This window comes from Clupea harengus, chromosome 8 (assembly GCF_900700415.2).
Source record: "Clupea harengus chromosome 8, Ch_v2.0.2, whole genome shotgun sequence".
NCBI lineage: Eukaryota > Metazoa > Chordata > Actinopteri > Clupeiformes > Clupeidae > Clupea > Clupea harengus.
The window spans coordinates 25,573,324-25,586,125 of record NC_045159.1 but is presented as its reverse complement, the minus strand read 5'-3'; the positions used below and the strand labels follow the sequence as shown (position 1 = coordinate 25,586,125).

Below are 12,802 nucleotides of genomic sequence, written 5' to 3'. Positions count from 1 at the left end.
TACCTATTCAGGAGAAAATTGGCCAACTTGGCATCCATTTTAAAATCCTTCTGGGCTCTTAGGTGTTTCCATCTTTCAAATATATCTCAGATATTTACCCGCATTTTACTACGTCTCTGGTCATACAGCTTTTTGGCAGGATGCCGAGGCTTTTCTGATCGGGTAGAATCAAACATCATCTGTTGGTCCAGTTTGTTTGCTTACTTCCATGGCAGTCGCATGCTGTATCTGTATCTATTTTAAAAGGAGAATATATTGTCTGAAGTATTGTTGTCTGAGAAGACAGTCCTTCAGTTTGGCATGTTTCCTTAATCTCTGTTGACGTATCATGTTCATTTTATGATTCAGTACAGTACATTCATTACATACTGGTCCTTTTAAAGTAACACTATGCAACAATTTGACACTTTTTGAGGTATGGTTTTATAGGCAACTAGTTTTGGTACCATCCTCAAATTCATTTTGAAAGCATATGGTCATGTGAAGGATAGATAAACACCTGTGTCTTTCCCACTAGCCATCCAGGATATTCACTATGTAGTTATGTGTTTCCTGGCTGGAACACCTTGCAAAAATGGAAGAAAAGCTTTCATAGCATGACATTGCCAGCTATACTGCCTAAAGACACCAGTTAGTGTTTTGGCAAGCAGTGTCTAAACTGGTGTTTAGAAGGTATTTGCATGCCTTTTAGGTAGTTAGCGTGCTAGTTTTGGAACAGAACTCCTTATTGCTGCTTTAAGGGTTATGTAAGCTCAGAAAGTACCAAAAGGGCCAGCCAGGGATTGCTGTAAAATCACTGGCAAAAAGTTAAGTGATCTATGTATATGTAAGGAAGTGGTACATTAAACATTTTGAAAAATATTCAAACATCTGTTTAGTGATTTCAAAGCAAATGTAGCCTGGGATGCAGACAAAGGTGAATTGATTCAGAAAATTCTAGATGTTGCATTCATGTTTTTTTTATTTGAAAATAAAAGAAAATGAGTCTTTCATGTTGTCATTTGATTATTTTCACAGACTTATTATGAACTGTTCTTGAAAACTTTATCCATAGTACATCAAATTCCTCATTACATCTTCACATTTGTTATTGCTCTGCTATACATGTTTTTATTGCCTATGGCATATTTGGCTGTGCAGTGGTTATTCCCCTGAAGCATATTAACATGAAGGAAATATGTCACCATTCAACTAATGTGAGCATTGTAAAACAATGCTGAAACAAAGCAATTTTATATTATTCTGTCTCAGTCTGTCAGCATATGAACCGTGAACCTGTATATGTAAAAAAAAAAAAACACATTACTAAATAAGAAATGGTAAGCTGTTATTATAAGACAATTGGTCGATGAACAGTTTCAGCTGCTGATGGGTGTTTGTAGCACTTCAATTTTGTCATTCAGGAACAGAAATAGACGGAAATCCAATTACACGACTAGAGCCTAATGACCACTCAAGACGGTTGAGCCTACCACTCTGAAGTGGACAACAGCAAAGATTAAACGAAACCTTCGCCATAGAAATGTCCTTAGGCAGTTGTTTTACTCTGTCTTCATCAGGTTTTACTGCTTATATGCATAGAAATTACTTGTATGAGTGTCTTAACTAAATGAATATAGCATGATGCTTGGAAAAATACCACTTTGAAGAAGACACCCTTCTTGGAGAGAAGGAAAACTCATGGTAAAGGATCTAAAACGGATATAGAAGAAACCGATTTCAAAGTGGATTTCTTCTGGATGCTATGTTGTTCAGGTCCACAAGATTAGTAGGGCCAGCATTTGTAAGTCATATCTTTAATTGAACAACTGATTACATTTCAATTTCAATATTATAAATTTGGTACACGTGTAACCTGCACTTCTTTTATCTTGTGTTTCTTGTGTCAGCCAGAACCAGGAGACTTGATAGAGATCTTCCGCGGAACATATCAACACTGGGTCCTTTACTTAGGAGAGGGTGACATAGTCCATCTAGCTCCTCCTTGTAAGCAGTGTTTTTGTTTACATACTGTTGTCGGTATACATATCAGTGTAACTTAGCTATTCCACTCATTTCTATCTCAACCCTCATCAATGACAAATTGAACGTTTAAATGTTTAACCTGAGACTACCAACACTACAGGAAGGATTGACCAAAATATAGCACCATGCACCCTGTCCTTAATTGTTCATGCATTCCGTGTTTGTTTACTTGCTCATTTTAATCTATTCTACTCGTATGTCCTAGCTGAAATTACAGGGGCCGGTTTAAACAGATTCATGTCTGTGATGTATGATAAAGCTACTGTGCTGAAAGATGAGCTGACAGGGGTGGCAGGAAAGGACAGATTCCATGTAAACAATCTGCTGGACAAGAAACATGAGCCGCGTCACGTGTGTGCCATATTGAGGGATGCCCACAGTCTTCTGGGCCTGGAGTTGCCCTACTGTCTGCTACGGGGCAACTGTGAACACTTTGTTACCGAGCTCCGATATGGCAGGGCAGAGTCTCAACAGGTAGGTTGGCTTATCTGCACTTATTTGCATGTTTGTGTTTTTGTTTGTTTCTTATCTCGTGCTCCATTTAAAGTGGTATCCATGCATTTGCCATTTCATGGATGATACTGTGTGGTCTGTCAAATTCCAAACCAATTGTAGCTTGTGAAAATGATGCTTACATGGCGACCACACCTACGTCTGTCCTCAGATTCATTACGCTGTGAAAGTAGGTGTCAGGGCTCTTGCAGCTAGTATGAAGATTCTGACGGAGGCTTCCAAACGTCGAGGGAAAAAAGAAAAGAAAAGACATCACTAACATCACTAACATCTTAGAAACCAAAGTGTATATGGTGTGCCTTGTGTCCATTTATTTATGCGTAAATGTCACAAAATATTTTATATGTGTTAATGTAAACATTAACACCAATTAATTTACCTCTGTATTTTTGTATTGCCCATGCTGATTAATATTTGTGTTTCAGAATTTGAAACATTACCCTGTGACTGAATGAATGTCATGACTATTCTGAATTACATTAGAGGGATTACTTGTACTCACACATTTACAGCAATACTCTGTTATTCCATTTGGCTGGGGTTTACTTAAAAATGAGAAAGGCCAAATGCTATGTGAGTAGCTGAATAAATAAATAACGGTGGAAAAGTATCCCCAGAGACATTTCTGATTATATAGGGCAAGAGTTAAATAATGGTGAAATAATGTATGTTATAATATGACAGTATTCATATTATTTAAATAATCATTTGTTATCAGAATTCATGTTTTTTATTTATTCGTCTGCTGTTTTTTTTCACTATGATGCCATGAAGCCTATGTATTTACAAGCAATGTGTTTTGCACTTCTTAAATAAATGAATATCCATCACTCTGCGGCTTCAGCCGAAACGTGATTGTTATTTTGGTTATCTTCTCATTATCTGAAGACAGGTTTACTAAAACAGAAAAAAATAAATTAAATTCCTTAAAATGTTCTTTTTAAAGTTAGGCCTATACTGGAATAATTATGGCGGCATGAATCTTGACCATTTAAGCCTCCTGTTAAAATTACAGCATGTGAAATGACAATCGAGTAACATCTCGGTCGCTAAATTTGAGGCTGCTAGGTTAAATCTAAAGTCAAGCACTTCTGTAAAATCAGAGGATTGAGTCGGTCATGTATGAGCCCGGAACTGACCTAGACATGAATTAGAGCAATGTAGGCTATCTTGGTTAATATTTTGAAATCGTCGAGGTTTACAACAGAAAACAAAACAGTCAGTTACAAAAACTGATTATGACGCAACCAATTTAAAAAAATCAGCTTTGTCATAGATGGAACAAACCGCATTCAATCGTGAGAATATGTAACTTTGATGATAGGATGTGACACTGAAAGGTATGTAAGAAAACAAATTAAATCTGTTTCTACAAATTCGAAATTTTAATTCGGCATGAATACACGAACTATATCATTAACCGGTTTCATTTCCTTTCGTAGGCTACAATGATTCATCATAACAAAATAGGAGTTGTGGAGGTCAAACACGAGGACTCATTTTTTGAGCATGTAGGTTGAATGATTTTCGTCAGTTTACAATCTATAACACTTGTGTCAGTATTCAGAGGCCTTACATGCACGGTCCTATTGTTCATGTTTCAGGCTTTGCATTGCATTGCATTGGTTTGTATTTTTTGTCCATGAGAAATGCAAATTGATGAGTAGCCACGTAAGCCTATATGCTACTATGCGTAGGAATACTGGGAATATATTAGCTTATCCTTCTGCCCTGAAACTTACATAATTATATATCAGAGTATCACATCAAACACAACATATTGAACCTTTAAGTACATTCATCCTTACCATGTCTATTACTACTACTACTAATAAAAATCATCTTTTTTTTAAGACATAAATACAGGCTGTAGGGTTTCTGCTGTTGACTACAATGCTTTTGCTTCCAGGGGAAAACATCCATGTTTATGACATTGCTGCTCTCCGCCTCTGTGAGAAAGAAAACACTGTTCTACATTTTGTCGCTGCTCCTCTGCCTATTCCAGATGGCTTTGTTGGCATCAGATATCACGTTTCACTTTAATTTAAAAAACCATCATTTCCCTACTTACAGCCACACAGAGGCTATACTGGTAAATGTTCTGCACAACCTCAATGCAACCTTGTCGACTGGATTTCAAGATTTTATGATCATTTAAACATGTACCCTGTCTCACTAGATACATTATTCTTTTTCAAGACTATCATCTATTTACCATTCTCGTGTAGACATAATCATAATGTAAGCAGTCTTTCCACCTTACAGCTTTTCCAGGTTGTGAATTTCTACTGGGCGGTACTGGCCACAACGTACTCCCTTCAGGCAGGCAATAAGAGAATGGGCTACTACTCTTTGGCATCAGTCTGTGAGTTTCACATTCAAAGTCTTTTTTTGTTTGTTGGTATTGCTTACTTTTTTTTTGTAAAGCACAGTTTTCCACCATTTGTAACAAGGTTCGGAAGTAATGTCCTAACCATTTTAATCTCCATCCTCTAGTTTTCAACCTCATTGTTTTTGCCTCCCGGTGCGCTTATGAGTTCATGATGTTGCAGTTCAGAGCAGAGGAATTTTGAGGTGATCTGGCTGAGGGGAGTGTGGATCAGAAGAGCTTATCTGGCCACCTCTCTGAATCAGTGCGAACCTACATCATGACAATCCACAGTGACCTGAACAGTCTAAGCCCAACACACAGTACACCTTTTCCATACCCAGACCACAAAGTTCAAATAAATGTCACTGGATTGTTGCTGCCATTGAGTTAAATAATTAAAGTAGAAGTGTTTCCCGAAAGGTCATTATTTAATAGTCAGAAATGTAAATAAAGTCTTGTGAGCTGAGGGTCAGCTACTATACAAATGCAGTCACTGTACAGATGTGTGGCCCCTTTGAGAGAGAAAAAAAAAAATCATTTTTTTCTACAGGAGCAAACTATTCCTGTCTGATTCCGTTTGTAGTTCAATACCATGAATGTATGAAGTACCAATTTAATTTGCTGGGACAAATGAATAACCGTTTTGAACATTTCCAACGATGTCCAACTATAAAAAACAAAACAAAAAAACCTGAAAGATGAGTAGTGTAACAGTTGAATGTTGGAGTAAGCTCTATAAAGATTATTTCCAGTTTTTTCCCCATTAGCAGACTACAACAAAGCTGTTTTAAATAAGATCACTGGGCAAGATCTAACGCATGGCCTTTTATACCCAAAAGGGCAAGTACAAATAAAAGCCATTCATTTTTATTTTAACGTCCTTGTGTGTGATTACACAAAACAACACTGCGATTGTTGAATAAGTTATACATAGTCACATCATATGAAACACCATTGATATTGGGCATAAAACCATGGACCACGGTTAGTTGTAATTGGTACACTGGAAATGCAATTTAGCAAAGGATACTGGAGTACATATAATGATATGTACTTTCCCATGAACTGCGTCAATTGGTAAAAATATTGTCTTTTATACTTGCCAAGAATGTAATCTATGTAGGAAGCAGAAAACAAAAACCCAAAGGCAAACCAATACTCAATAGGCCTAAAATAGAGTGCATAAGATCAACAGCACAGCAAGGCTCTAAAAGGGGGCTACAGTTATCGCCTGTGAAAAATATATGATCTATTGAACAGTTTGATCAGAGAAGACATTGCTAAACCAATCGGTGTCTGTAAATTAAATCCATGTGTACACAGAATACGTTAATCTGATAAGGGGGTAGCGTGAAGACATTGAGGTGTTCAAAAACATTAAAAGGTGCTGAAAATGTTGATACACACTGTAAATATCTCTGCAAGTCCGTGGAGGCAGCGCTGCACTCTCACCATGTCCCGGCCAGAGAGCCGCGGTGTCCTGCGTGCGGGCCAGAGACGCTTGGTACTGCTCAGCTGGTCCCACCACAAAAGAAAAAAAAGAACTTGAAGAACCCCTACGGCCGTCCGCATTTCACTCCTAACCGCTGAGCTGAGCAGAGCAGAAGAAAAGCCATTCACATGGGGCCCACCCGGATGTTGGGATTGAGCATGGGATCCAGATTGGGGTCTGATTCTGCCGAGGCTCGGCCCAGTTTGGCCATGATGATGATCAGAGTGAAGAACCCAATGATGCCCACCACTAACAGCATGAAGATCCTCTGCTTTAGTGTCAAGGCCTTCCTCTTTGCACCTGTGCGATTCCTTACAAGAAACAAAATGCATTCATTCATTATAATATATACATCTATATAGATATATCTACATATATACATCTATATAGATATATACATATAGATATATACACACACACATACCTGAAAGGACCTACACAATATCACTGTGAACATGTCATTTAGACTGACAGTAAAGTTCATAATAACTATTATCCTAAAACATGGAGAAAAATCAAAAGCTTTACTCAACATAGAGACGCTTACTTGAGAATCTGCGCAAACCAACTCAGAGCTGGACGCCGCCGATACTTATCATCATCAAAGTCAATTTGAGTCACAGAGGAACCAGAGTCTCGTGTGTCATATATCTTTCTTGGAGATGAGGCTAAGTACACATAAATGAGAGAAAAAGGAACAAAAATTCTAATTATATTAAAACAGCTTGGATTTCAGTAACTACTGAAACTTATTTGTTTATAATTTAGCCCAATCCAAAATACATCACAGTCACAGCGCATACAACAGGATATGAAGGGTACATTACTTGAACTCATAGTAATTGAGTCATTGGTGGTTGCAGTAATCATATTAAGGACTGAATGCTCCTCTGTTGTAAGTCTTCCATTGTTTTGAATGACCATCTCTTCCTGATGCTGGGAGGAGGCAGGGGTTGGGTCAGGGCTGTATGTGTGTGCGGGATAAGCTGTTGTAGGATAGGTAACTGCGGGTTCCACTGCCGGCGCTAGTACAAAAGGACACAGGACACAGTAGACCTTGACATGGGGAAACAGACTAGATGCACTCCTAGCGCTAATGAGTGAGCAGTGAAGGAGTAGTCAACCAAATGTGAAGAGCAACAGAAACAGTAACTGCACCCAAAAAATCTACAAACCTCAGGCTGATTATAGAGTTTTTCAAAATATAATTAAGAAATATACATAAGCTAATTAAGTTTAACAGGAACTTCAGTCCAACAAACCAAAACACAGCCTGTTTAATCTCTCTCACTCCCTCCTCTTCCATCAATAGTGACATACTGACTTAGTGCTATATTTAGCACACATTATCCCTCTGCATATTTAATAGGATCATGTCCATATGCAGCAATGGTTATGTGCAATACACAGTGAGAAACAGATGTATATGGGACTCACTAATAGCTTAGACACTAGCTGTGCTTATTTAGTGCAGTATTATTTCAACACCAAAATTACAAATGTCCAGCAATGCACCTATAACAAAAACTTAAACTGTTGAAAGATTAAGGGACATATTTCAGGGCCCATCCAAAATGTAGTGGTCACATTCTTATAAAAGTATTATATTATATTATTATAAAATATTATTAGGCCTGAAGTGATGAGCATTTCATACCTTGGATAAATGCAGTACAAGCTCTAAATAAACAAACAAACAAACAAACAGAAAAATTAAAACCCAAGTCACATACTGTCAAAGGTGGACCAGTCACTGTAGTCTGTGACATCATGTGTGACATCATGTGTGGCACTCTCTTGTGTCTCTGGTGCCTCTTCAATCTTGAGTTGAACAAGCACACAAATCATTTCAACCAATCAGTCATCAGTGATCTTACATTAAAAAAATCACCTTGCATGTTATTTCACAATAAAAGCAGAAAAGCTCTCTGATCTGTCGTCTCACCAGTGGCAGGCCCAGTCCAGCTCTGGCCCAGTTGACAGAGGAGAGCTGCTCCCTCAGGGTGTCTGCAATGGGACTGGCCAGGTTAGGGGGTGGGAACACTGGGCCTTGACAGGTGGGACACTGATACCCAGCAGGGGCCGTGTAGAGGGGCAGCCGGGCCGCCAGGTCATTCAGACACGACCAGTGAAACAAATCTGAAATTAAGAGGAGAATTAGAATTAAAGAATTAGAATCAGCTTTGACTGGTAATGTAAGGAATTTGGTTACGGTCATTGGTAGCTCTCTCAAAGACAATATAAGTATTACACAGACAGATAAATACTCAATAGACAGACAATATACAGATAATATTTTTTTTAAAAACAAGCAATATACAAAAATGCTAGTGTGTGGTACTGTAAACAATAATAGGATGCATTTTGTATGAAGATGTAATGGTGAAAAGATGTATTTGTACTTTTGTACAGTACACACACACACACACACACAACATTTGCATCATCACAGCATCTAAACTGAATATTTGGTCAAGTGTTCAAGAGTGTAAATGCATGTGGAGGAAACTGCTTCTGTGTCTAGTCATTTTGGCACACAAAGCTCTGTAGCACCTGCCAGAGGGCAGAGATTGGAAGAGGTTGAGTATAATAATGATCATGGTATAGTAAGACTTGTTCATATGCTTTTCTTCATCAAGGATTCCTCATTATCATTAAAATAAATGATCATTGATCTTACCATAACAAACCAGTCTCACAGTGTCCTGTGCGTTGAGTGGATTGTTGCACAGGGAGCAGTTAGCATTGTAGTCACTGTCTTGTAGCCATTGTAGGTATGACTGAACTATACACTAGTCAGGGGCGAAAGAGAATGATTGTCAAAAGATATCCACTCAATATACAAAGTATACACTTTGCAAAAGGCTACTAAAACGGATCTTTCACTGACCTTGTTGTGATTTGACACAAGGCAGTGTTCACAGACGTTGACACGATGCTCAAAACAGAATAGGTTGGTCACCTTCCTTTTGGGACACTTGCAGAGACCCATGATCCGTCTTTAAAGCTAAGCAAAAACAATTCGGCTAGTGGTGAGAGATTATAGGGGGAAACAGAGATACAACCTAGCCACAGTATTACTTCCAAACTTGCAGCCAACGCAAATTGATCTAGATTAAGAACTACGTCATCTCTGTCTCAGCGTTATGACAAAGTGATTCAGGAACACTGATTACATTTATATTATTGTTATTTAATTAAGAATACATGCAACTGCTATAATACAGATAGCTAGAATAAGGATAACTTTGTTAGCTAGCTACTAGCTAGCTTGTTAGCTGTTTAGCCAGCCCAACTAGCTACCTAAATGAATACTTTAAGAAGGAAATATGGCAATGTAAACTAATAACACGGATTTTAGATACCAGAGGAATGTAGGGTCTCCGTTGGTCCCAGGATATCCCCTGTATTACAAAACACTGTCTTAATCCAGTATGTACCAGTTGTACGGAACTAGCTGGTAGGCATTTTCGCAGTCATATTTTGCCACGTCTCTTCCGCTATTGTCGCACATCAATGATGTCACCAGTACGTAAGGGTGTTGAGGCCATTCACAGAAACAGGAATTTCAAGACAGATTGACTGCCACACCTACAAGGATGAAGAAGAGAGTGGTGCATGGTATCTCAAGACTGGTTGGATGCTCTGAGACAACTAAGCACACCAGTGAATAGACCTACATTTCTGCACTGGGGTAGAAGGGCTTGAATTGTATCGTCATATCAATATGTGAGCTCTACACACCTGGTTTAATGGAATTATTGCATAGCCTATTAAAAGTCAAAATGTTCTTATTTGACAACATTGCCTTGAAGACAAAATAATACAGGGTAGGGCAGATACCGGCAGATGCTAGGTCAGGCACACCATAATTCATAAAAATGTGCCTCAGACAAGTTTACTGGTAATAAGATCTGAAGTGTTGAAGAAGTGTCTGGTGCATCTGACTCTCTGTGCCGTGTACACAGGATGTTGGTACTGAATCTCTGTGCCGTGTACACAGGCTGTTGTTACAGGAATTCTTTAAGACCTGCGTCCTGAGACCAGATGATGAGTGGTTGCTCTGTCCTTGATTATTAATTTAATCGGAACAGAAAAACCAAAAAATATATATTTGACATTGAGTATGTATGCAACTGAAAGACATTGTGATAGTTGTGAAAGAAATATTTATAGCTTAGAAAAGTGTTCATGGGAACAATACCAACTTGGTGTAATGTTATTTTAAAAGTTTTTTGCCTCACAGGCTTGCTTTATAAACCTTCACTTTCAACTGCTTTATATATTTTTTTTTGTTTAAAGTCACATATAGACAAACATTCTTTAACATTTGTTTAATCAAATAGGTATTATTTATGGAAAGCATTGTTTCTTTCCTTTTTTCAAGAGGGTTAAGCTTTCATGTTGGTTGCAATATTTGATGTCCTGTCATCTGGGTTATGTAATAACTGGGGAGTGTGTTTAGACATGAGGTTATCCTACCGTCTGCCCTCGCTGGTAGAGAAGCATAACCTTCCATTCTCTTTGCTGGAGGGTCATGCTAGTGCAATGGTGGCATTGATTAGGGGAGGAGTCCTCTGGTTTATTGCACCGTTCACAGTTCTCTTAGAGTTATTAAGGTGAACGCCGTGTATTAACACTTTTTAATGTTTGTTGACATGCTTTAGGAGATTTCTACATTACTTACTATTGTTCATCAGTAGCATGGGTGCAGCTTTTTTTAGTGGTATTTAGTGGTTGTCATGAGCATGTCATGTCATGTGTATGTGTGAGACTGTGGTTGAACCTGTCATTGTGCTTATTGGAATTCAATGAGACATGCAATTATCCATTATGAGTTATCATGAACTATCGCATTGATCGAACAGAGGCACAGAGGACAACTGAGAACACGTGTCCACTACACAAATAAAGCTCCCAAGCAGCGGAAATATAGTGAAGATTTTGATTTGGTTGCTGATCCAAGCATGGCTAACATATAGTGCCTTGGCTCTTGAACAGTTCTCACAAGTTGCCAACTGGGTTCAGATAGAACTGTATCCATTCATATTGCTTCCCTTATCTTTTAAGGTTGACTATTTAGCCTCACATTCCCTGAGAGATAACAAAGACATTGTCCTAAGAACAGTGTGTAGAAAGTTAGCTTTTGTATGTGTAGTAATGTAGATAAACGTTGCTCTGTAAATATATATAAAAAAAATACTTGAATGAAAACTTTTGTTTTTGTTTCTCTTTTCTGTGTACTTGCATGACTTTTGGGAATAAGATCCACACGGAGCCATTGAAATTGGAAAAGTTTCTGAAGGTCCTGGCTTCATCTGTTTCCATGTTGTGCTTCAGGCTGTTGGATCTGTGTATTGGCTTTATTGACAAATGTCCTTCACGCCTTCCTGGACACTGGAAAAATCATCGATATCAGATGGAGGAGTAAGCCTCTGTGAATAAAACACTTGGAGCAATTGCAGCCTTTGTCATTTCGTTGGACCTGTCGGATTAAACAGAGCTTTCCATCGCATGTCATGACCTACTGTACGTTTATTAGAACAAATTTGTTGTTGAATTATTAGATTCATCCTAGTGTATTTCTTGTATTCAGAAGGTTTTCCTGTTTTGGGATTTTCTAAAATAGTTTTCCATGGTGAAGGTAAGATGATTTAATTGTTTCTAGTCTACTTATTAACGTGTGTTTGTTTCTAGTCTTCTTATTAACGTGTGCTTTGCACTTTTTCATGTCTAACATAATTGTATTGGCCTGAAAATCTCTGTGACACTTAAGGATGAGCATGCTGTTTAGCATATTTTATTGTATTCATATTAAATATATATAAAATTAAATTAAGTTATTCAACACGAATAGGGTTGCAATGCTTGTTTTACAAAATGTATCACTGTAGACACCCAACAAAGAACAAATGTACTGAATCATTTGAACAGATTGGAATATATGATTTTGCTTGTGTTTGAATCAGCTGGTGGTGTAAACATTTCATTTACAGTAAAATATATTTTTTTAAATATGAATATAAAATAAAGCAATACAAAACCTCTGTAGTCACATTTTTCTTCAATCAGATAAAAAGTCTAGGCCAGCACAAAGAGGCGTTTGAGGACTTGGAATCTGGGAAACAACAGTTGCTGGAGAGGTTTTTAACCCCTGTGCCTGATCATCCCAAGAGCAAGCACACTAAGGAGATGGCCCACCACCAACCGCACCACCACGGCCAGCACCAGCACCACCACACTCACCACCGTCACCATCCACACCACCACCAGCAAGAGCATCCCCATCACCACCACCACAGAGATCCTCACTGGGAAAACGTTAAGGAGAGCCATCCGTAAGTATCTTCCTACCTCTTCATGAAGAGTGCACTATTCCTACCTCTTCATGAAGAGTGCAA

General features: G+C 38.2%; 2 protein-coding genes and 1 long non-coding RNA gene across 3 annotated transcripts; 2 read left to right on the top strand and 1 right to left on the bottom strand.

The window, feature by feature from the left end:
- The first annotated feature begins 1,071 nt into the window (after positions 1-1,071).
- LOC116221529 (phospholipase A and acyltransferase 3-like) lies at positions 1,072-3,368 on the top strand. Its single transcript, XM_031572482.2, has 4 exons — positions 1,072-1,783; positions 1,890-1,986; positions 2,231-2,499; positions 2,690-3,368. The coding sequence occupies exons 1-4, from the start codon at positions 1,745-1,747 to the stop codon at positions 2,795-2,797; spliced, it is 513 nt and encodes a 170-aa protein (XP_031428342.1). The 5' UTR covers positions 1,072-1,744; the 3' UTR covers positions 2,798-3,368.
- A 347-nt stretch (positions 3,369-3,715) lies between these two features.
- LOC122133115 lies at positions 3,716-5,284 on the top strand. Its single transcript, XR_006152548.1, has 3 exons — positions 3,716-3,878; positions 3,981-4,049; positions 4,448-5,284. It is a non-coding gene; the product is annotated as an uncharacterized LOC122133115 (long non-coding RNA).
- A 34-nt stretch (positions 5,285-5,318) lies between these two features.
- Positions 5,319-9,907, bottom strand: zfpl1 (zinc finger protein-like 1). The gene is made up of 8 exons (XM_012834887.3): positions 9,767-9,907; positions 9,292-9,408; positions 9,082-9,193; positions 8,347-8,540; positions 8,135-8,222; positions 7,229-7,426; positions 6,949-7,069; positions 5,319-6,712 (listed from the first exon to the last, which is right to left on the bottom strand). Exons 2-8 carry the CDS (start codon positions 9,391-9,393, stop codon positions 6,526-6,528), a joined length of 1,002 nt encoding a protein of 333 aa, XP_012690341.1. The 5' UTR covers positions 9,394-9,408; positions 9,767-9,907; the 3' UTR covers positions 5,319-6,525.
- Positions 9,908-12,802: the final 2,895 nt, after the last annotated feature.

Bases quoted from the DNA above. Each gene is read 5' to 3' on its own strand.
- LOC116221529 (XM_031572482.2), top strand. From the start codon at position 1,745: ATGTTGTTCAGGTCCACAAGATTAGTAGGGCCAGCATTT. The intron at 1,784-1,889 runs GTAAGTCATATC...TTCTTGTGTCAG, and splicing joins GATTAGTAGGGCCAGCATTT to CCAGAACCAGGAGACTTGAT. The intron at 1,987-2,230 runs GTAAGCAGTGTT...CGTATGTCCTAG, and splicing joins AGTCCATCTAGCTCCTCCTT to CTGAAATTACAGGGGCCGGT.
- zfpl1 (XM_012834887.3), bottom strand. From the start codon at position 9,393: ATGGGTCTCTGCAAGTGTCCCAAAAGGAAGGTGACCAACCTATTCTGT. The intron at 9,194-9,291 runs GTCAGTGAAAGA...GCCCCTGACTAG, and splicing joins TTGTGTCAAATCACAACAAG to TGTATAGTTCAGTCATACCT. The intron at 8,541-9,081 runs GTAAGATCAATG...TCTTAATTTCAG, and splicing joins TGTGAGACTGGTTTGTTATG to ATTTGTTTCACTGGTCGTGT.